Source organism: Phyllopteryx taeniolatus, chromosome 8 (assembly GCF_024500385.1).
Source record: "Phyllopteryx taeniolatus isolate TA_2022b chromosome 8, UOR_Ptae_1.2, whole genome shotgun sequence".
In the NCBI taxonomy this organism is placed as follows: Eukaryota; Metazoa; Chordata; class Actinopteri; order Syngnathiformes; family Syngnathidae; genus Phyllopteryx; species Phyllopteryx taeniolatus.
Window position 1 is genome coordinate 1356678 of NC_084509.1, and position 23323 is coordinate 1380000.

The 23323-nt window shown below is 39.9% G+C and overlaps 1 protein-coding gene and 1 long non-coding RNA gene across 6 annotated transcripts in view; both read right to left on the reverse strand.

Moving 5' to 3' along the window:
- Nucleotides 1-17133, reverse strand: part of gucy1a2 (guanylate cyclase 1, soluble, alpha 2) — a 34857-nt gene extending 17724 nt beyond the window's left edge. For 2 of the 5 annotated variants that reach the window (XM_061782402.1, XM_061782403.1), the window contains exons 1-4: nucleotides 15796-17133; nucleotides 4702-4763; nucleotides 3787-3911; nucleotides 1756-2660 (exon numbers count right to left, since the gene is read on the reverse strand). In XM_061782402.1, coding sequence (XP_061638386.1) covers nucleotides 1756-2660; nucleotides 3787-3911; nucleotides 4702-4763; nucleotides 15796-16098 — 1395 coding nt within the window. In that variant the 5' untranslated portion in view covers nucleotides 16099-17133. Of the gene's footprint in view, nucleotides 1-1755; nucleotides 2661-3786; nucleotides 3912-4459; nucleotides 4502-4701; nucleotides 4764-15795 lie in introns of those variants that run through there. The other 3 variants (XM_061782401.1, XM_061782400.1, XM_061782404.1) reach the window with 3 other exon arrangements.
- Nucleotides 17134-20913: 3780 nt separating this feature from the next.
- Nucleotides 20914-23323, reverse strand: part of LOC133482350 (uncharacterized) — a 5058-nt gene continuing 2648 nt past the window's right edge. The window contains exon 2 of the long non-coding RNA XR_009789764.1: nucleotides 20914-22013. This is a non-coding gene — a long non-coding RNA (uncharacterized LOC133482350). The remainder of the gene's footprint in view (nucleotides 22014-23323) is intronic.

Sequence of the window (23323 nt, forward strand, 5' to 3'; positions counted from 1 at the left end):
ATCTACATAGTCTCAGTCCAGTGATTTACACTTCATGCAAACAATAAACATTAATAGATGAAGGGCTATTTAACACATGAAAAAACTTTGCAGTCAATCAACTGAACTCCCCCAAAGGAAAATATGATCCGAAAGTCAAAAAAAGAGGGATGGAGGAACTACACTCGACACTCACTTTTCATAAGGACATTAATGATGATAAGTCAAAGAGATAAAAAAAATACAACAGAATGCTAAAAGTGATACTCATTAAAGCTTAGATCTGCTACACATAAGATCAGTTTTACTATTAACAATAACTATTAGAATTTATTTTTGCACTTACATGTCAATTAATAATAAATGCTTAAGTGTTGTTTAAAACAGTGCTAGTACAGCATTTAGGAATTTGAAACTGTGTAGCAAAGGTTAGTTGGGGTTTCTTGGGGAGCACTGCTTTACAAATTATTGCTTTACATCATTGGATAATGTTGGTTTAATTTTTTTAAAAATCTGTCATTAAATCATAAAGCTCACATGCGGGTTCCGACCTAGCCTTTTAGAATACGCAGTAACAAACTTTGAAATTTATTCCTGCATTTATACTGTGAAAGTATACCCACAAAACAACGTTCAGCAGTTTGAACATAAAATATCTTGTCTTTGTAGTGCATTCATTGTATGCTGTTTTTGTTTATGTTTCACACAACGTCCCGACTTCATTGCAACTGAGGTTTGTAAATGCCGCATTTGTTGTTGCGGCTGACTGATCCAATCAATAAAGAACTGGATAAAGCAAACAATGCGGCTTGATTTAATGGCGAGTTCAAATCAATGCAAACCTCAGTCCACACACAACAGTCCTGCGGGTGTAATACATAACCGAATGACTTCCATTAGAATGCTCAATAGTTTCATTTTCCACTGGGAATCTTTCTTTTTTTTTTTTAATTGTGCTGCTTGTCACCAGCAGCATGTAATATCACTGTTACTCTTTCATAGAGAACATAGTATGATAATAGTGTTTCACATGCCATTATCAATGTTTTGTTCAGATGTAATATTTATTAAGAACTTCAAACCAGATTTGTGTCACATTACTCTTGTCCAAAACCTAATCAAGACACAGACAGGTGTTATGTTTCATATTTGTGTGATATTTGTATCTCATAGAACTTTATTCAGTCTGCCAGCCCCCCAAACCAGTGGATCTTTAACACGTTTCACTTCCAATAGTCCAGTACTTGCCATACTTCCAAGTTTGTTTGTCAATGTGGAAGTGAGCCAAAGCACGTCTTAGACTGCTAGACTGCGTTGGAAGTGAGCCAAATCACGCTTGTCTCTGACATTGCGCATCACTTTGTCTAAATGATAAGCAAACGTTAGTCTCAGAAGGAAAAACAAATAACTACGATCCCGACAGAAGCGGAGAGACTTTGTTGCTGCCCTATACGCCAACTGGCACGACGGAAATTAGTGAGTGAGTGAAATCCAGACCTCAGAGACTTCATAGATGGCTCTTGGCGTGACCGGAGAGGGGGCGCCAATTGGTAAGGAAGGGGTTAGCGAGGCACCTGACACTGTTCAGGAACTTGTTGTAACTCAAATCTTTTTTAAATTACGACCGCTAATTCTATTTATCTACTGTTGAACTTCATATTAATGTGACAAAGACTGTTTCTTGAATACAAGAATGTTTGTTTTTGTTAATTTTAGAGCAAGTGTGCAGTGATAAAAGTGGATTTGAGTTAAGCAAGACGCATTTGGTTATCCTACCTTTTCTGCGGTGCCCAATTGTGTGGTGTCTGGTCTTGTACGGATGGTAAAAGGAGATGCAAGCCTCAGTAGTATCCCCTGGAACGAAGGCTCCATCTTGGGTGAGACGATCTCAAAACAGTCCCCGAACGAGAGACTCCGATGAGGATCGATGCGAGCCTGCCTCCTCAATCCCTCGCCAAGCTGCAGAAGTTCCATCCGAGGGCCGAGAACAAGGTGAAATGGAAAGGCACGGCAAAATGTGGCCAAGCCGATGCGTAAATCACTAGGATTGGTTGAAAGGGGAAAGGAGGCCTTCTTGGGAATCACTGGGGCAGCATTTTGAAGGGAGTCGGTAGGGCATGTTTCCTGAATTTGGAAGGACACGCAAACTGTAGGAACAGCGGTTGGGAAAGTTGAGGGTGGAGAAGGAGAAGAGGAAGGGGAGCCACATGGGGATGCAGTTGGAGTTGCTGTGGTGGAATCACCATAGCTGTGATGTGTGTCTTCTTTGGGCAATAAAGGAGTCAGAGGGGGCACTTCTTCTACTTCCACTTCTGAATGAAAGATCTGTCTGGAAACTGCTCTGATAAGCCCAGGCATGATCAATCCTACCACAGGGGCAGGGTTAAAACAATGTAGGAGCAACAACTTCCCGCGGCTATTTTGTGTTCCTTTCTCTCCAACTTTGTCCAATTTTCTTCGGCCCTTCTCTTCCTCGTTAGGATCCTTACACTGAAACGAAGGGCTTTCCGAAGAGGCACGGCGACCCGTGGAGGTGCGAATGCGTTCCAAAATGGCATCAAAGCCGTTAAAAAAGTCCTGGAGGTTGCCACTTACAGCTCTGAGCACACGTTCATTTTCTTCAAAGCACAGGCCGAAAAACTCCTCGCCAAAATGCTCACGCAGTTCAAAGAATGGTACTCCTGAAAGAGAGCGAGAAGACACAAAAAGTCAAGCATGGTCGGAAATCGGAAAAGGGATAAGTATTGGGACACCAGGCCAATAAACCTGCAGCAATTGAAATTGCATGAAAATATGGAGTAGTTAATCTTTTTGGATCCGATGATCTGGAAGAACATTTGTGAGGTCAGATGTCACTGAAAATGGGCAAGAGGGCCTGGCTCACAAGCGCTGTTCTATTTTTTACCTTAGGTTCTAGTCAAGGCTCTCAAATTCCTCCACACCAAACTCATCCAACCATACATTTGACAAACACATAACAGTAACGATTTAGCAGGCCTGCATTTTGGTTTGCTGTCTTGCTGCATTATTTAACTGGAGCACATCTTTTATTTTTTTTCCTGTGACACCTTTAGTTTGTGTTAATTAATTAAAGCAACCAAAGAAAATCTATCCGCAACATAATCAAATATTAACGCTTTGTGAAAATAATGAATATGGATAGCATAAAATAAACCTGTTACATGGGTACTGACAGCTTAAAAAGATCAAACATTTAGAGTAAAAATTAAAAGTGACAGTTGATCCCAATAAAATCTGGAAAATCAATCAAAAGCGTAAAAGAGTATTAGTAAACAACTGCAAATGATACTGCTGTTGAGGATTCCATTTCAAAGGCATTGTATCCCAACACTGTCAGAGCAGTATTCATTTAATTTTAAATTAAGATTACAGTCGTGCGCAACTATTCTGCATTATACAAATTCTTTGGTTACCTAATTTACCTAATTGTTTTTTTTAAATGTACTACACTATACATTCTTTAGGCTGTGTTCATGATGGTTTTGGCTCAGTTACATGAAAATATCTGATACCTGATATCTGATTGAGGGTCTCAATTGTAGTAGTATAAGTGAATGATACATGGACAAAAGACAACAACATATTAACGTGACAGTGCACAAACAATAACAATCAAGTTTGTACACGCAGGTTTCCTTGAGTGGGACGGAATAAAAAGAATAGGGAGAAAGAAATACATAAGTTCCATTTAAACTCAAAGAATGCTTAATGACATGGACTGTATCTCGCATGTAAATAAACTGCAGCGTTTCTTTTGCCAAACACATAGATGTACATACGTCTTACCCAATATGGTGCCCATGTACTGTAGGATTTGAAGGACATCCTCTTCTGAACCAGAATTTTCTAAAAATGGGCACTTCTCATCTTTACTTTCCCTTTGCCGGTCCTCTTTACCAGAATCGGGAAACCTGAGTAACCCAAAAACAAACAATGACTAGAAAAAAGCAGCAACATACTCTATATTATTAAAGTATTACTTTATCATTAGGTACAGTCATAAACTATATCAACCCTTCATGTGAAAGTTTTCTATTTCCTGTAACTAAATGCCATATAATAATAACAGTCATTCATAAGTCTGTCAAAATTGGAATGCATTGTGACCTACTAGGGATGTGCATAATAACCCAGTGTCATGATCTGTTTTTGTTGACTTGGTTTTGATTATATTTAGTTTGTGTCCTTGTCAAGCGTCACCTTCATGTCTCGTCTGGTCGTCTCCACCAGTTCTCGTCACCCCTCTACCTTGTGTCAACCAATCAGCTCCCTCCAGCCACTCGTGTCTTGCCCAGGTGTTCATTGTCTCGTCAAATTGTTTGTATTTAGTTCCCTGGTTTCTTTCAGTCGTGGTTGCTGCATTGTTGTCTGCCTTCATAGCCCATGTTTTCTTGTCCCATTGTGTTTCTTAGTGGTCAGTGTTTTGTTTTGTTCAAAGAGAGATTATACCAGCCCTCACTTGTAACCCTCCAGACTGATGACTGCTCCCTATAACTTAGACCTAGGAGTACAGGTGACAAATTGCAAGCATTTCACATGTGAGAATTTGTGTTCTTTGTGTGTGTACGTGCGTGCATGTGTGTGTGAGACAGACAAGGTAGCAGAGAAAAGCTGTCAGGCAGCAGGTAGGCAACACGTGAGATATAAAGCAGTTAAACATAGAGACAGATGCCACAGACAAGACAGCCAGGAACAATCTACCTGATCTCTTGTTGCCTGTAAAACTTCAGAGTCCTCTGCAGAGCCTCTTGAACAGTCTGTGTCTGCAAGAAGTTAAATGCATGATTTTGCTTCTACCCATATGATCAAAACAAAGTATTTTTTGAAATAATTATTCTGAAGTTCCATCCATCCATCCATCCATTTTCTGAGCCGCTTCTCCTCACTAGGGTTGCGGGCGTGCTGGAGCCTATCCCAGCTATCATCGGGCAGGAGGCGGGGTACACCCTGAACTGGTTGCCAGCCAATCGCAGTATTCTGAAGTTAAGCACTTTATTTGAACATGTAATACTTTTTTTATTTACTTGCTCTCATTTTGAAATTGACAGCCTTACTTTTATTTAGTAAATGAGAAAACACACAGTTGTGCTCATATGTTTGCTTACCCAGTCAGAATTTGTAAGATGGGTACAATTCTTTAAAGAAAACATGAAGGGCTAGGCAAAACACATTTAATTTTATTTTAATGGGATACAAATTAAACTGTCAAGCATTTCAGAAAATCATTATCACTAAACAAAACATAAGCATAAAGAAATTAATGATGGTTGTTGTTCAGTCATATTTAAAAAAAAAACAATATTTCACAAATTCTGCCAGGATATGTAAACTTATGAGCACAACTGTGCATACAGTATTTGCAGCCATACATACCCCTGTCATATTGGAAAGAAAGTTTAGGCGACACCTTTTTCATAACCACTAGGTGGCGCAATATTAGATTAAAGTGTGCACCTTTCTCATAACCTCTAGGTGGCGGACATTGGAATGAAAGTGTACAGCTTTTTCATAACCGCTAGATGGCGGCATATATCTATAAAATGCGAAAGTTTTTTTCCGTTTTCCCCTATACCTATGTATAATGCGCACTATTGACTTTTGACAAATTGTTTTTTGGGGGGGGGGGGGGGGATGCACATTATACACGAGAAATTACGGTAATTCATGTTTCCTTACACATCCCTCCCTGCCTGTTGCCGGTCTCATTTGGCTACAGCCTAAATCTAAAATCGTGTTTCAAAAAATAACAGCATGATTATCAACGATATCAGTAAGAATCCATGTGAAAACCTGTTAATTTCTAATAAATTTCTTTTTGGTGGTGATGTTGGACCTAAATCTGAAACTCACTAGCTATGTTCTCAACTTTTTAATTGATTTGTACAGCTTAGAGGTCACATCAATTGTTGCCGATTTTTAAAAATTATTTATCCTGGCCTCATTTTTTTTACATAACAAAAAATGGCATTTGAACAGTGTTGCGTAGACTTTTTATATCCAGTTTGTCCGTAGTAGTGTTCATATGTACAAACAAATACTGAGTGTATGTGTGAGCTTGTCAAAGTGTCGATCAACACTGTGCATTAGCATCTTTGTATTTTGTATGTTTCTTTGTATTAAGAGGATTACAGTATATTCACAACACATTCACATCTACATTTTTCTACTGTGAGAGGAAACTGGAGAGAACCCATACAGACATCATGCAAACTGCACACAGAGAAAGGCCTGAAATTACACATATTTGTATCCAGAACCTTCTTTCTGCAATCTCATCAGATGAGCTGCAATTCTTCTAACTAACAGCAAGTCCGGCCTGCGTGTATTTTTGTGTGTCCGCACAGCTGGTGTATTTTGCACATCTGACACAACAGGCCTGAGAAGGCGGGTCCAATGTGATTATGTGTGATGCAGCTCAAACGCGAGGCTATAGTGACAATACTAGAACACAGTGTGCCAGCTGGAGAGGTCATTCAGAGGCCTACGCCCACTACGGACATTTACAGGAGTGATTTCAGCCGTGTGTATGCGTGCGTATGTGTCTGTGCGTGCATGCGTGCACATAGAAACAGATGAAGCAAAAACAGTACAAGGCAAGTGAGCAATGGGGCAGCAGAGGGAAAAAAACAAAGGCAGCCGGTAAAAAAAAAAACAACCTTTTTTTCAATCGTGCATTGTTATAAAAAAACAACTTAATTCACCTACTGGCACTAAATGTTCACATTTATAATAAGTCAAAATACACCTGATGCATGTGAATGCTGGGATAAAATAATAAAAACTAAGTGATTTCTCACATCACCTCACGCTTGTGTACATGTACGAGACTGAAATGTACTTTCCCATGCCTCTGACTGTGCCCTTGACTCAGCAAGGTATTTATGGCAGAGCATGACCAAGTTTGTGTGTGTGTGTGCGAGCGAGTGTGTGTCACAGGTACTGTAATGAGCTGCATACACGTGCATTCATGTACACATAAATCATCATTTAGTCTTGGAGTCACTGGCATGTTTACTACCGGTCTGGCTCACGCATTTGCAAAGATAGTAGTCGACCAATAATGGTCCAAACGTAGTCAGTTTTAGCACAGGAACACATTTTTAGAACCAGGCCAACGATGATAAGTGTGTAGAATGAAGAAAGTTGACAGGGATAAGAGCTTTACTTAAAATAAGATGGGGGGGGGGGGGGGGGGGGGGGGGTGGAATCTAGTTCCCATATTATTTATCTGGTCTGACATTTCTCTGTTTGCGCTGTCTCTTTACATTGGGAGGGCGGTAGAATCCCACCATTACTCTTTCCCTCCTGCAGTCGCTACACTGCTGTATGTGCAGTTGCCATTACGCTAACAGAATACAACCTCAAAATTGATACTAAAATTTGGAAACAAACCAAAATTTGGATGGTAATACACCTCTAAAGTTGTAAGATTTCAGCTTAGTGAGTCATCCATTAGGTTTCTTTGGCTTTTTGTGCCTGCAAAATGATGGAGAAGAGGAAAATTGTCGATGACCATCGAACTGGAAATGTGACACTATTGCAATTGCAATGCAGTGGGAATGGTGCATGTCTCTGCAATAACCAATAAAAAATATAAAATATTGAATATACACCACACAATTAGCTGTATTTAGAGTAATTGTGAAAAGACTCACCTCGTAGCCACATACAGTACGTGTGTAGCTGACTGCAGTTAATGGTGGTTACATGTTAACATTTTACTTAAAACATTGACTCTGCTGTTAATGAAAGTGAAAGAAAAGGAAGGCATTGGGGTCAAAGTCCCTAGTACTAGGCAGCAAGAGGTTGGGTACATCCTTGGCCAACATACAGTATGTATAAACAGACAAACATTCACTGTGACAGTGCTGGTATTGGCCTTGATTTAAAAAAGAAAATGTTAAGAGAATCTATGAGATCATTAATCCTGACAAATCAATACTTTGTCGCAGTTTTTATAAAAGTCGCTAGGTGGGTGTCCGGTTTAATTATGATGACACAACACACTGTATGTAGCCCATAGGTCAGATCGCACCACTGGACGCACTAACTCACTTTTTTTCACACCTTTCTGCATTTGTAGCCAACGTGCGGAGGTCTTGATCAGCGTCATGGATCACTAAGTTGATGAAACGTGTGTGTGCGTGCATGCGCGTGTCATTGCTTCTGGGTCAGCATGGTCAGGGAGTGAAGACAGCCATAGAGAGAGAGAGAGAGAGATAGAGAGAGCATGCTCTGTTCTCTCTGTCACGGTCCATTGCAGTCAACAACAGGCACTGCTGCTGCACGCAGCTACCAGTATGCAGACAGCAATAGTGTTTGAGAGAGAACACAAAAGATCATAAATACAGGAGTGAGTGAAATTGCCTGCTCTACACACTGACACAAATGTAGTAGCATTTTCTACAAGAGGAAATGAGTAGAAATTGTCTTTTAAATAATATGCCCTAGTCATCCCTGAAAAGTTAAACAAAATAGGGCTTTTTCCTAGCTAAATATAATATTTTCAAGACAATATTGCAATTTAATACAGAAAAACAATACACTTGCATTGAAATATCTGCAGTATTGTAATTGGCTGCCGACCGGTTTAGTTTGTATCCCCGCCTCTCGCCCAGTTACTTTGGTCACACTCGTGACCCTAATGTGGACAAGCGGTATAGAAAATGGATGCACGGATGGATGGAAATGTTTTCTTACTGTAAATCACATAAATTTGCAAAATGTACAACCTTTTAATCGATAGCCACTTTAATATTGACTGCTTGTACTATTTACAGTAGATTTATGTAACTAGTTTGTAAACATTGCAAATAAATGAGTAATTTTGAGGACAGTACATTGCATAACATGGACCTTTAGAGCAGAAAGCACTATTTACATTTTGAAGACTGCAAAGTTATTAACGGAAAAACGATAAAAACATTATTTTTGGCTGTTAGTTAACTTGACAACAGCATTTTGGAGGCCAAAAATGCAAACATTTAAAAATCTGAGTTCATTGGAAATGACATCATTATCTGTAAATACGTTTTCACTATGGTCACACACGAGTATAAGTCACAACCAAAACAACAATCGTGGAGCACAGCACTGCAGAATTGTTTGCATTTATGTTGCCACTTCAATAAAGAGAGGCAGGAACTTATGATCTGAAGGCAACTGAGGCCTCATTCATCAAGAAAACAATTGGTAACACTGTGCGCCATAATGGACTGAAATCTGGCAGAGCACGCAAGGTCCCCCTGTTCAAGAAGACAAATGAACAGGCCCACCTTAAGTTTGCCAGTGAACATCTAAATGACTCAGAGAACGCTTGGGAGAAAGTGCTAATGGTCAGATGAAAACTAAGTCGTGCTATTTGGCATCGACTTGACTCGCTGTGTTTAGAGGATTAAAAGAAATTCTTCTATTACCCAAAGTCAAGAATGGATGTGGAGACATGTTTTGGGGGTTTTTTTCTGCAAAGGGTACAGGGCGACTACATCGCATTGAGGGGCCAGTGAACGCTGCAATGCACTGTAAAATTTTGGATGAAAACCTCCTTCCTCAGCCAGAAAATTGAAGATGGGTTATGGGTGGGTCTTCCAGTATGACAATGGCCCACCATATACTGTAAGGGCAACAAAGGAGCGGCTCAAGAAGAACCATATTCAGGTCGTTGTGTGGCCTAGTCAGCCTCCAGACTTCAACTTAATAGAAAACCAAGAAAAACTACAAGAAACGTCTCATTGCTGTACTTGCCATCGAGTATTAACTTGTTTTACAAACTTACAAATTCAACTGGGGATCAAGTAATTATTTCCCCCACGTGAGCACCAACTGCTGGTTCAGCATGCATATCATTACTTTGTTTTCACAGCACTATTCTACTCTACACCTGAAAATTTTCGAGAATTAAAAGATAATACTTGTGAGTACTTAAGTCTACAAATTCTGATCAACGGAATGCACAGAACATTACCGCTACATACAGGCCATGGGTGTTCACCCTCAGTGTTGTACTTGTATTTAGCTATCGAGTAATGGGAATTTGTACCACATTTTCCTAACTGCAGAAAAGTGACCATGTTACTAATTTACAACAGTACGAGTGGTGCATGACTCTGATTTTAACTTCTAAATAGAGAGGATTCCTAGCAACAAAAGGATGATGTTGTTGAACTAAATATAATACAATAATTAAATTATTCTCAGTAAATTATACATTATTTTTAAAACCGTATAATTGACAATGAAGTAAGAAATTACTTTATCACGTGCTACCATATACAGTTGGATGTAGGGAATGAAAAATACATTGATGAATGATGAGGTTCGTAGTTTGTTCTCAGTCAACATCTTTCATTATTGTCTCATTTACTTTTAAACTTTTAAATGTAAAGTGAAACTGATATGCAGAGCTTCTTTTTAATTTTTATAATAATAATAAAATAATAATAACAATAATATGAGACCCCTTTGAGAGGTTAATAAAACAAAGCAGAATAAGGACAAAGAGTTTTTAACATTCTCATGTTTTAACATTCACATTCGGCTACAGTCTACCTGGTTAAGTATGTCAGTGGCCTTGAGAGTATGCAACATTTGAATGTCACATTCCTCTTGTGTGTGACATTTCAACAATTCTTGAAAATCTCTCGTAATCTTTTGTATTACGTATTAATTAAGTATTCCAGATGATTTATCATCTGCGATGCAATCACAAAAAACCATGCAATGGCAAAAACCCACAACGATGGCCAGAGGTATCGGTATCGGCTGATATGTAGCATTTTATGCTGATCGGCTGATCGGCTTTAATGTCATAATTTGCCGATCCGATCAATGATGTCAGTGATCGGCTCCGCAAAAGACATTTACTCTGCGTCGCCATCATGCACAGTATGTTTGAATCCAAAAGCTAGTTTATTTTTAGCCTTGTATCGCCTTGCGTGCTTTCATTTTCAATTTCCACACCCGCCGCCGTTGTTCCAGTCCACTGTGATTACCACAGTGATGTTTGGCTCAAGTTCACCAATTAAACGACACAAGAAAGTCACATGTCCACGCAAAATATAGGATTGGGCTTCGCGGGCCAATCAAAGTGAGTTGTGACAGCCGCGGGCGACTCGTGTTTACATTATAGACGACGAAAAACAACAGCTTTACAACAGATGTGGACATTTCACCCCACTTCTAACTTGAGAAAACACCTTGCGCTAAGTTGCAGATGTTTTTGCTGTTGGTTTGGCTGTGCATATGGCCGTTAGCCCTATTTTATGGTCATAAGAAACTGTAAAACATTTATCTTGTTTTCTCTCTTCTCACTCACACACACACAAACACACAACACACAAACACACAGACACACACACTATCAATAGGTCTGGTCAGCAAGCAGCTTCTTCATTCAGCCATTTTAGTGGATAAAGCAAATAATGTTTTTGTAAAGCCCTATGCATGTGTTGTTTTTTTCCACTGAAAAATTGAAATCGTGGCAGGTGTGTGTGGGCTCCCATTGAACACGAGTTTGAATGTGATCTGTTACTTCTGAACACAGCCACATGCCAGTTATACGAGGGAGTGCAACCAGATGTATTTATATGATTTTAACTTTATTTAACCAGGTAAAATACCAGTTAAAACAGAACATCTCTTTTGCAGTGGTGACCTGTCAAGTCCAATTCAATCTCATTCAAGTTTATTTCAGTTGTATATTTTGATGTCCCCTTTCAAAAAGATAAATAGATTATTGGCGGAAAAAGTTTTAAAATGATTCATCTTGGTCAAAAATTTGCAACAACACAAAATCCTGGTATTTGAACAGGGGTGTGTATACTTTTATATCCACTGTAGCCTTGTTCCTGTTTTCTCCCTGGTTAGCCTACAGTATTGTGCTGTTTAACAAGTTTAATTTAACAAACAATATAGTATAATACCATTTCTTGGAGCTGAATTTGCCTTAATTTGTTATTTTACAAAGATTGTATTTATGTATTAGATTAAGTGATATTGTTCAGCAATATCTGATTCATTCATATTTCATTTTGTTCTTTTTATGTCATTTGATGTTCATGCTCTGATTTAAAAAATAAATCAGAAGTTACTTAATAGTTACTCCGTACTTGAGTAATTTCTTTCACTGAATACTTTCTTACTGTTACTCGAGTAATTATTTGGATGCCTACTTTTTACTTTTACTTCAGTCATATTATTCTAAAGTAACAGTTCTCTTACTTGAGTACAATATTTGGCTACTCTACCCACCTCTGCAAACTACATTCTAATATTTGTTCCAGGAAATTCTATTATTCCCAATTCCCAATCTATTAGTCTCTTCAATTCATATTGCATCCAATCAGATTTCAGCCTCTATGTGTTGCCATGTCAATCTACTCGAACCAGGACTTTCGGTATCAGTAGTGCTGGCCGATGTACCTATTAGCAATGGGACTGTTTCTATAACCAATCAGATTTCAAATTTGTCCTCAATGGACAATAATGTCACACGTCTGCACACATTAAAAGCCTACTTCCATCATTTTTTCTTTAATTTTACTTTATAATCTTTGATGTCCTTTTATCAGATTTGCAAGATAATTTTAGGTTGGAAATGCCCAAAAAAACTTTCAAGCTATTCTAGTTGGTCTTTTTCGTCTTGCATTTGAGACGCTACATTAACTCTAACATTTACTTAAATGACTGTTTTTTTTACAAATAAATAATACTTGTCAGAGTAGCTTTAATCCAATATACTTTTCAATTGTACTTGAGTATTTTTGTTTAGAAGAACCGTTACTTTTATTCTGTTACATTGAAGTACATTCCACCCGCTACTTGTATTTTTATCTACGGGTATTTATTATTGCTTGCACAAGCTATTTTAGTTTGTCAGAGAGACTTCTGTCACATGACTGCTGTAACGCCAATCCAACGTAAGTGACCACACAAAATCTCCGTGGCGCCATACAGAAACAAAGGTTTCAAAATAATTAATTAATACAAGGTCAAAATCTACCTTACGGATAGGCTCCAGCTCACCTGTAACCAGAGTGAAGATAAGCGGTAAGATGGATGGATCGTCTATGAAAACGAACAACTAAAAGTGTAAGTGTTCCAACTTCTAAGAACTCCACTTGGAACTTAAGAAACATACACCAGGCTGTCTCATTCTTGCCTTTGTAAAATGTAACGCTCTGTGGAATAAAACCAGCAGGTCAACCACAAAACGTGAATGTGAATTGCAGTTCACCCGACCCAATCGGACTCACTTGATTTCTCTGTTCCACGCTGTAGAAAGAGTTGTGTTCATTCAAAAGGGGAAGGAGGAAAAGCAATCCCAAATTTATGCACAGCACTGAAGATAAAGGCGGAAGTTGGCAGAACTCAAAATGGTTTGGGAGTCATGAAACAAGATGTCAGCATTGCTGATAAATGTGGGTGAATCCAGCTGTCAAAGTAAAATATTGTATAATCAGATCATGATTATATGATTTTTTTTCCAATTGTGTAAACAAAAAGATTAAAGAACATGTATTTTGGCTGAATTTGCCTTAGTTTAGTTTATTTAAAAATTGAGTATTGTTTTAAAGTGATACTGTTGGTCAATGTTAGAATTTGCACTTTCCTGTTTTCTATTTGTTTGTATTGTCATGTGCTATTTAAAATAATAAATCAATGAGAGGTTACTCACCAGTTACTCAGCAGTTGAATAATTTTTCACTGAGTACTTGCTTATATCAGTAATTATTTAACGGACTACTTTCTTTTTCTTACCTTTGCTTGACTCATATTATTCTATGGTAACAGTAGTCTTATGTATAATATTTGGCTACTCAACCCACCTCTGTTGCTGTGTGATGCAAACCCCTATAAATCCTGTTTGATGATTTTACACTTTGAACATAATGTTCTCACATATGCCCTTTGATGTACAGTATATAGCCAAACAAACAATGAAAACTAGTTTTGTAACAGCATAATAACAGTGTCTTCATTCCATGCAGAACTATCCTTCAAAACAAGTACTTCTATTTTAGAACATTCCGCTTCTAGTCACTTTGTATTGGGAATGAGCAACGAAATACAACGCGCTGGTGAGGAAAACTGATCACTGACACTTTATTTTAATGACCCAAGTGACAACTACCCTGCATTATGAACATAGTGTTTTTTGGCAAGGAGGCCTATATTATTCACAAAACCAAGCCCGATCAGGTCAATATGGTGGCCGAGACAACAATTGCAAACACCACAACACACTAAAACCACAACACAGCGACATTAAGGTACAACAGAAACGAGTGCTGGACTCCCCTCCGACTGTATCATTCGTCCAGGTTATCAGTGACTCATTATTGACGGACCAATGGACTTCCCTTTATTGTAAATTAGGAAACATCTATTAAGAAAGATCCCAATGAAATTAAAATTGGGATTAGAGCTTCATACTTAACTCTACCCATATCACCAAAAGCAAAAGAAACACATTTCAAAACCCTAAAAGATATCTATACTTGTAATGACTTATGAATGAATGACTGATTAATAAAGTTGACAACAAAAGTGACTCAGTTTTAATTATTGATGTTGAAAAAGTAAGTGAAAGTAAGCTATTTCTGAGCTAGTTGGGAAAATAAGCACTTTAGGATTGTCAACTCATCAATAGTCAAACTTCGTTCATTAAAACTTTTGCAACTTCCCGACTTCGTCACTTGGTCTGCAATATGAGTCCCCGGTAACCCAGTTGGAGGGACTCACTTGCATTTTACCTTAATGTCACTATGTTGTGGTTTTAATGTGTTTTGGCGTTTGCATTTATTGTAGCGTTTGCAATTGTTATGACCTGTCTTGGCCACTTTCGGTCAAAATCAGGTGGCTAAATTAGCCAGCAAACTATGAATAATGTTCATTTTTTTAAAAAATGCTGTGCTTTGATTACAATGCCAACTTTGTGGAAGCATGTTGGAAGCACCTTGCTACACATTATTACAAAGTAAAAAGAGTGTGAACAGCTCGTAAGTATCCGTTTAGCACATTAGCTATTATTACATTTTATTACTACATGCTCAGTACTAGACAGATGCATAAATTATGAAGATTTTTTATTTTTTTTTAATAATCAAATATGTACTTTTGTGGTTTGTTTTTGTGAAAAACATCATTCTTTATCAATTTCTTTATTGCTCCCAGGGGGGGGGGGGGGGGGGGGGGGGGACATATGTGACATACACATAAGTGGAAACACACTCTAGGGGTCACCAACCTTTTTGAAACTGAGAGCTATTTTCTTGTTTGCTGATTAATGCATAGGGCTACTAATTTGATACACACTTCTGAAATACGTTTGCTCATACTAGCTTTAACTTTGTTATTAGTGTATTAACAAGTAAGTATATTAATTTATCTAAATACAAAATCATTATCAACAATGATTTAACAAGGTACAGACAACAGATAGATGTCAACATGCAACACTTTATTTCTATACATCTTTGCACGTGTTTACATTTTCACTTCTACAAAATTCAAAATCACAATGTCCCATTCCTGGTGAGCAATTTTTACAACATTGTAGCAGGCTACTCATGTGGTCCCTGGTGCCTGTTGGCACCACCTGGGTACCATATACTGTTAGAAACGCACTGTATTTGTGACAGATGGACGAGGATTCCCCCAGTGAGACCATTTCAGTTTTTAAGTGCTGTCTTGAGCTTCAGCGATATTGTACACCCAAAGTAAAAGTCAACACTTCATACAATATAAATAGATGACAAGCAAAGGGGTCGTCGTTAGGTATAATGAAGGCCTTACCGTGGGTGACGTCAGCCGCCTCAGGCTCTCCCCAAGCGAGTCCAGGTTCACCCTTCTCCTCCTGGTCACCCTCTTGTGTGACCCGCCGGCTCCTGGCTGCTCCTCACCCGCCGGGCACGCGAGCCTCTCGGCGGGGCTGCGGCCGTTCCAGAGGAGCGGTCTGTGGAAGGATGAGAAGGGGCATCCTCGGAGCTCCTCAGCCGCCTCCAGTCCGCCGTCCCCGCCGGGGCTTTCTAGCCCGCAATCGGAGCCCACCGAGCTGCTGAAAGACTCCGAGGAGATCTTGCGCGACGACGAGGACATAGTGACGAGGAAGAGGACGGTGAAGCGAGTGAGGCGGCTCTGGTGGTGAGGAGAAAGAGGAGGCGTAGGATGCTACAGCCGGGTCCGTGCCACGTCCACCTATATAACGCGGATTCATCAATTGGTGAGGGGGGCGACGGTGGGGGGGGGGGGGGGGGGGATTATGTGTGTCAGTCTGTGCAATTATGTATGCATAGTGTGTATGCTCAGGTGAGTCTATGTGTGCACAGTATTAGTGTCTGAGAGGGTAGAAGGGGGGGAGGGGGGATGCAACCGACAACCAAAGCACGAACTGCACGCAAACATTTACGTAAGAGGTTCGGAGGGTCACTTTCTAAAAAAAAAAAAAAAAGAAGAAAAACCTTTTACTCCCCTCAAAACTCTCGAGGGATTCCAACAAGACAACGGAGTCACCCGAGCAACAAATTTTCGATATATATAGAAATGGTGGAAGGCTCTATTTTAAATAGCAGGCGTCCAAAATGAGTGAAACATCAACAAAATCCATCACATGTTGACTCAAGCCGGGTAATTCCGACACACGTTCCTTTTCGGGAAATAATTACATGTCACAGCTTATCTTTTCCCTTCCGCACGTTCAGGGAAGAACCTTCCGTGTCCCCAAAATAAATCAAAGATGCTTGCTTGCCCCTTCGTGTTCGTCCCTTGTCCTCCTCTTCTTCTTCCTTCTATAGTCCTCTGCGACAGCGGCGTCCTCTCATGGGTGGCACATGTTCCACTTAAGCTGCTCATGCGTCGACTCGTCCCCACCGGCCGTCACTCGGAATGCCCCCAACGATGTGGCGACGAAGCGGTGGTGGTGGTGGCGGCGGGGGGTGGTGGGTGATGGAGTCTGCCGACAAGGGGAGGCAGATGGACGCTGCACACGATTACGAACCGCCGACAATCAACGACAACACGACACACACACCTGCAGATGTGCGTCAAGTTAGAAAATGGACAGTTTTCGATCATGTCATCGGTATATGTTTGTCCGCCATGTTGGAGGTCCACATCGGGAGGCTTGACTAATAGGGCTGTGAAAAATAAAATTTTATAAAAAAAATCGGCTACCACGGCTAAGTCGACAACACAAATTGGCAAACGCAAACAATTCTAACTCTATGCAATCAAAAAATATTAATAAAAGCATATATGCGCAACCTGGAACCATTTGGCCTCTGTCCATGTTTGCAGCATTTAGATGCGGACGGACATTCTGTTGGGCGAGTGAGAAAAATTGCCAAAACCGACAGAGGTGTGACTGTAAGTGATTTTGAAGACACGATTAAATGTGAAATATACATAATACATGATGCATGAGTTCGCTGAATGGTAGTGTTTTTTAAGCTAAAATGGTAATCGCTAGCGTGCTAATGCTAATCGTAAATGCTAACCGTTTAGCAAAGGCTCCATTTTGTTGTCTCAAATTCTGATTATAATATACACTCAGTACCAACATATGAAGTTTAAGGATTGATGTCCAGCCTTCATAAATGATAATAAAATGCATGTTTATTATAAAAAAAGAAAAAAAAAAGATATTTTTTTTGGTGGTGGCAGCGATTACTCGAGTACGCCACTAAAATATCTATAAAATATCTAAAAAAAGATGTGATAGTGACAGTCTTAGACTAATCATTTGATATCAGCCATGTTATAAATTCTCCAATCTCTTAAGATGCAGGGGTGGGTTTACTCAGTTACATTTACTCAAGTAGCATTTTGGGGAAATTGTACTTTTCAGAGTACTTTGAATTCACCATACTTTTTACTTGAGTATTTATGTGAAGAAAACTCAATACATTTGCTCCGTTACAATGATCGACATGCCACTCGCTACTTTTATTTTTCCATTACTGCGTTTGTGATCTATTTTTAGACTTCATTTGACTCCAAATCACCAATCAGACTGCACAAGGCAGTCACATGACTGCACACAAAGCCTTCGCAGGCCAATCAAAATGACTCATTTGGGGGAAGAAAAAAAACAGCAGCGCAAGTGTTTACTTTACAGACACTGAAAAACAACAGCTTTGTCATGCAGCTCTTAAATTGTGACTGCCCAAACTTGGATATTTCAACCTACTTCAACTTGAGGAAACACCTTGCGGTAAGTTCCCCTTTTCTTTTGTGGTTTTGGCAGTGCATCTGGCAACATTAGCCCTATTTTATGGTCTTAAATCACTGTAAAACATGCTTTTTGGAGATAGGTGCCATGCTGTAATCTTCATCTCTCTCTATGTCTCGCTCCTCGCTCGCACACACACACAAACACACACACAATCACTGGTCAGAAAACAGCTTCTTTATTAAGTTATTTAAGGGAATAAAGAAAATAATGTTTCTGTAGGGCCCAATGCATATGTTATTGGTTTCTGGGCAGTTAAAAAATGAAATAGTGGCAGGTGTGTGTGGACTCCCATATATTAATATTTTTTATTTTATTTGTTGTTGTTTTTTTAGAAAGTGACCCCCGGAACCTCTTACGTAAATGTTTGCGTGCATATTTATGGGGGGCACAAGCCAGTGCAAACTGTAGGCCGGTCCCAAGCCCGGATAAATGCAGAGGGTTGCGTCAGGAAGGGCATCCGGCTTAAAACTTTTCCCAACAAATATGAGCTTTCATCCAACGAATTCCATACCGGATCGGTCGTGGCCCGGGTTAACAACGTCCGCCACCGACACAAACTTTTGTTCTTGTTTAGGAACATTGAGTCGTTGTCGAGCCTTTGAGTTCGCTCAGCTATAATTGGGAAATATCGGCACAAAACATCCTGTTCCCGGTAAAGTCAGGCCTTCAACATAAAAGCATGCCAGTTTTGTGCCACATACTAAAAGATAACTTACGGCAGAGAATCTCACCATGAGCTGTCTTGAACGGACCTCTTGAACTTTTGGCTACTTAGTGTATCGTTTGGAGAACTTTTTAGCCTCCCATAGGCGCACCAGCGCTTGTGAAGATTATCCAACATGCCGCCAAGATGGCAATGGACATGTGGCATATAATCACAATTGCTGCTGAAACGATGCAAATAAAAGTTATCTTATATTACAAATATTTACTATTAATAATAATATACTTTTAACCTCCCCACGTTCTGAAGTGACGTGTGCAGTGACATACTGTACTTTGTCACATTTATGACACACACATACTCTGCGAAATTTATAGATACACAATTATCTCTTCGAGTGTTCAAATAAAGAATATGCCCTGCAACAAATTGAGGCACGGTATCTAGAGCAGAGACCATTATTTGATGGTATGCTGCATTCATTGTTGTGAGGGGAGGGGTACAAGTAGTACTTTGGTACCATACATAACTGTAAAAATACCCAAATTATTTTAACTAAATATCACAGAAAGCCTGAACAAAAAAAAGCAGTATTGCAGCCGTGAGATAATAAATAAGGGATCCCTGAGCAGAGAAACTAGCGCATATCCAGGGTTGACATCAAACTCTTTGACATGGCGGAGAAATCCTTAAAGTGCAAGGGCTGAAATCATTCCAGCTCCCGAGTGCATATGCACATCCGTCATCATGACAACTGGCCAGACTGCTCACAAGGGTCATGGGATAGGGATTTGTTTTATTTATTTTTTGCTAAATACCTTTATATTATTTTACTGTGGCTGCTGTGGTTAATTTTCGATCGCCGGTGCTTCCGAGTCGTTGGTCTCCCGGGAGGTCTCCGACTTCCGTCTGGCATGGGGCGAATGAAGACTTCGAGACACTTGGCGTTTGGGCTAATTCGATTTATTGAACAGGCCTTAGTGTCATAGCAGCTGCGGTATTGCCAGAACGACGAAAAAGCCCCCCAAAACCCCGGGATCTCAGTTTATCAAGGTTCTAATTTTCTGGGCGTGGAATTAGCCCCCTCCCTGGTTGTATCCGGAAGGATGCTGCTCCTCGTGACCATATTTGGAATCGCACCCGCCAGATGGTGTCTCTTTGGGTGTGTGAAATACCACTACTCGTCTGCTGTCGTCTCTCAGTCTGGTCAATCTTTCCCCTTGGGGTCCTTTGTTGCGATAATGCCAAACAGTCCTCTTTGAAGACCAGGACCCCTGGTGTAAACCCCAGACGCAGGACACCCCAATAAACATATAACTGGTTAAAGGATGTTCTTTGATGTAGAATTACAAAGAAAAGACAGTTGGTGTGAATACAGCTCTCCAACCATTTGTACTTCCCAAAGGAACTCTGATTGTGTTACTATTAAAATATACTACACTGCTCTGTCATTTGCTTTGATATTTTACTTGGTAAGAGCTTTGAGGGACATTCAGTACAGTATATGCACAAACAGTTCCATAAATATTGAAATAAATTCCGACAGCAACTGACCAATATCTAACTGTAGCGAGTAAATTGCAGTTTGTGCTTGCGATGTGTTCAACATGGGTGTGCAAGCACTAATACGGCTCTACGGGCAGCTAACGAAAAAGCTGGAAGTCATTGTGCACGCTTGTTGCCTCCCATCAGAGAACAGGATGATGCTCGTGTTTGGCACCAATCACAACCACGACCTTGACCTCAACTGGCAGAGCATGTCTGCTGATTACGAGCCCCAAAGGGACAAGCGAGAGCAGGGGAGCTGGAACGAAACGTGATGCATCATGCGCACATACACACATAACGCGCTGAACTCGCTGTAATTTCCTGAAGGTAGTAATTCATTTGACTTTTGGGAGCGGCATGAACTCAACACACCTCATATACATACGCCTCTCTCTCTCTCTTTCTTTCTGTCACACCCACACACTTTTCTTATCTGGTCGTTTGCTCTTTGCAATCAAGCAGCTTTCCATCAGTAATAACATGAGCTTTTAATAAAGCAAACACTACAATGGAATAAATAATGTTCCAGAGAAGATAAGCCTGCTAGCTGGCTTGAGCTGGCAGTGGGCCATTTATCGCTGAGCGCAGACAGGGCAATGGGTCAGTAACTGCGCTATCATGGAATTAGAGAAGAAGGGCACCTCTGGGCCATTGTAGTCTTATTCAATAGGAACGTCTGGCTGGGATGGGATGACATCAGATTTTAATAACAATATTATGTATGGAAGGATTGTGACTCCCTCAGTACTTGAGCCCGAGTAGGTGAGTAAGGCACTGAAAACAACAACTCTAAAAACACCATCATTTCATCACAACCCTCCACCCCTGCCAGCTGTGGCATTGTGCATTCTTACGGCACATGCTACAAAAGAGTTCCCGAATCTGACAGTGGAGTGTCTCTGAGATAGCAATCTGTCACTGAAGGAGATCCTCTGCTGTGAGAAGGCAGTGTGCGGGGGGGGTTGGTCTAGAATTGCTTTGAGCCTGGACAAGGTCCCCTGCTTAACCACTCTCTCAGCAAGATCCAGGCTGAAAAAAAAGTCAAGTAAATTTGACACACCACAGAAAAGAATGTTGTTAACAATGGTGCCAAATTTGAATGATTTAAAAAAAAATGCCAAGTACATGAAAAATCAAGCGTTTCTCTCCGCTCTTGAACGTTGTGGGCATGTACGCTGAAACCACGCCCCACTCAACTGTCAATCAAAGACCACTCCTACAAATGGATGGTTTGTCTTCTTCTTTGTCTTTCAGCTCTGAAAATAATGGCTGCGTAAAAAAGCCTCTGGTGGCTTGAATAGATGCCACTCGGTCGTCAGGGGTCTGTTCAGCGCCGCGACAATCAGGCGCTCTAACGCGGCCACGCCAGACAAGTGTATACTCACAGCCGATAACGAGGCACTCTACACCACGCCAGCGGAATATCCAAAGGAGAAGATGCATTTTTTTGGGGTGTAGGCATAGCTAGCTTGCTAACTGCACTTTTCAATTGTTGCAAAACCGCTGATGTGAACGAAAGCGCTCATGCTGGACTCCATAGTGTGTTCCACTGCGCCATTTTAGCCACACCTGGGGAAAAAAAATAATAAAATCAGGAAATCTGAAATGGTGAAAAACAGTTTAACACTACTGCTCCACAATTTAGTACAACCTAGTTCTCTGTATAGTTAAGGTGTATCTGTCTGGCTTTGGTTCTGCCGTGTAAAACACACACACACAAAGGACAGTAAGAGGGAGCATTGTAGTGCTTTTATGTCTGCCCCTTCCATTAAAAAAAATACATAGTAAAAATTCCACTTTTTATGAGTATAATACATTTAAAACATCCGTGATCTTCATTGTACGGACTTATATGGTCACGAGAGGATAAAAAGAAATACGGAGTCATCTCAGGTATACTTTGAGTATTTATATCTGTTCTAAAAAGCCTGGAAAACACAGACACACCCAAAGGGCATATGTAAAGCTGGTAAAATATATGTGGTGTGGTGAAGCACAAGGAAAAGAAAACCTGCTATGTGATACAAGAAAGGTGTGCAGGCATAAAGATGTGTCTATAAGTGGGATATCACTATTATTCTGTATTAATATAAAGGTATTTAGATTTATTTTTTTAAACAGAGTAAAATACATTGAGATCAATCATAGTGAGAAGTGTTTCTAATACTCTGGCCCCTTTCATGTACAGTAGTTACATAAGATAACCAAAATATTAGAAACACCTCTTAGTACCATGAAGTGCAGTTAAATTACAACCACAATTTAACATAACATGACATATATTGTTAGATTAACACCTGACAATGAACTCCTTTTCCAGGCATGATTCCCTTGTATTAGATCTTAATATATGCACATTATCATCTATTTTTCCACCAAGTACATCTTGCAGCGACAGATTGGTGCAGTGGGTCTAATAAAAATAAATGTCAAAGCAGTGTGGGTGTTTCCAAAATACCACTAGAGATGTGTGTGTGCAAGGAGATAGGACAGATAGAGAGAGAAATGGCTTTCTTGGACATAAATCTACATCCAGCTTAATTGGCCATAACCACACATCACTCCACGGCACTCTTGTTACTATTAACAATAAATCTTCTGAGGCACTATTTATGAGCAGCATAAATAACCTGCTGTACAGTCTCTGGAGACATCTTAGAAAGGGAAACCAGATAAAGACTGGATCATTAAACGCTGTGGAAACTGTGTGGCTAAAACAAGAAATAACTGATATGAAAGTTGGAAATATATTGTGACTGAGGGATGCGTTTCCCTTTTGCAAGGGGTTAGCCATTTTGCTATTTTATTGACCATCATAGATGTATACAATATTTTGGCAACTGGCTTTGCATGACTGTTTGTTGTGTTCTTTACCATAA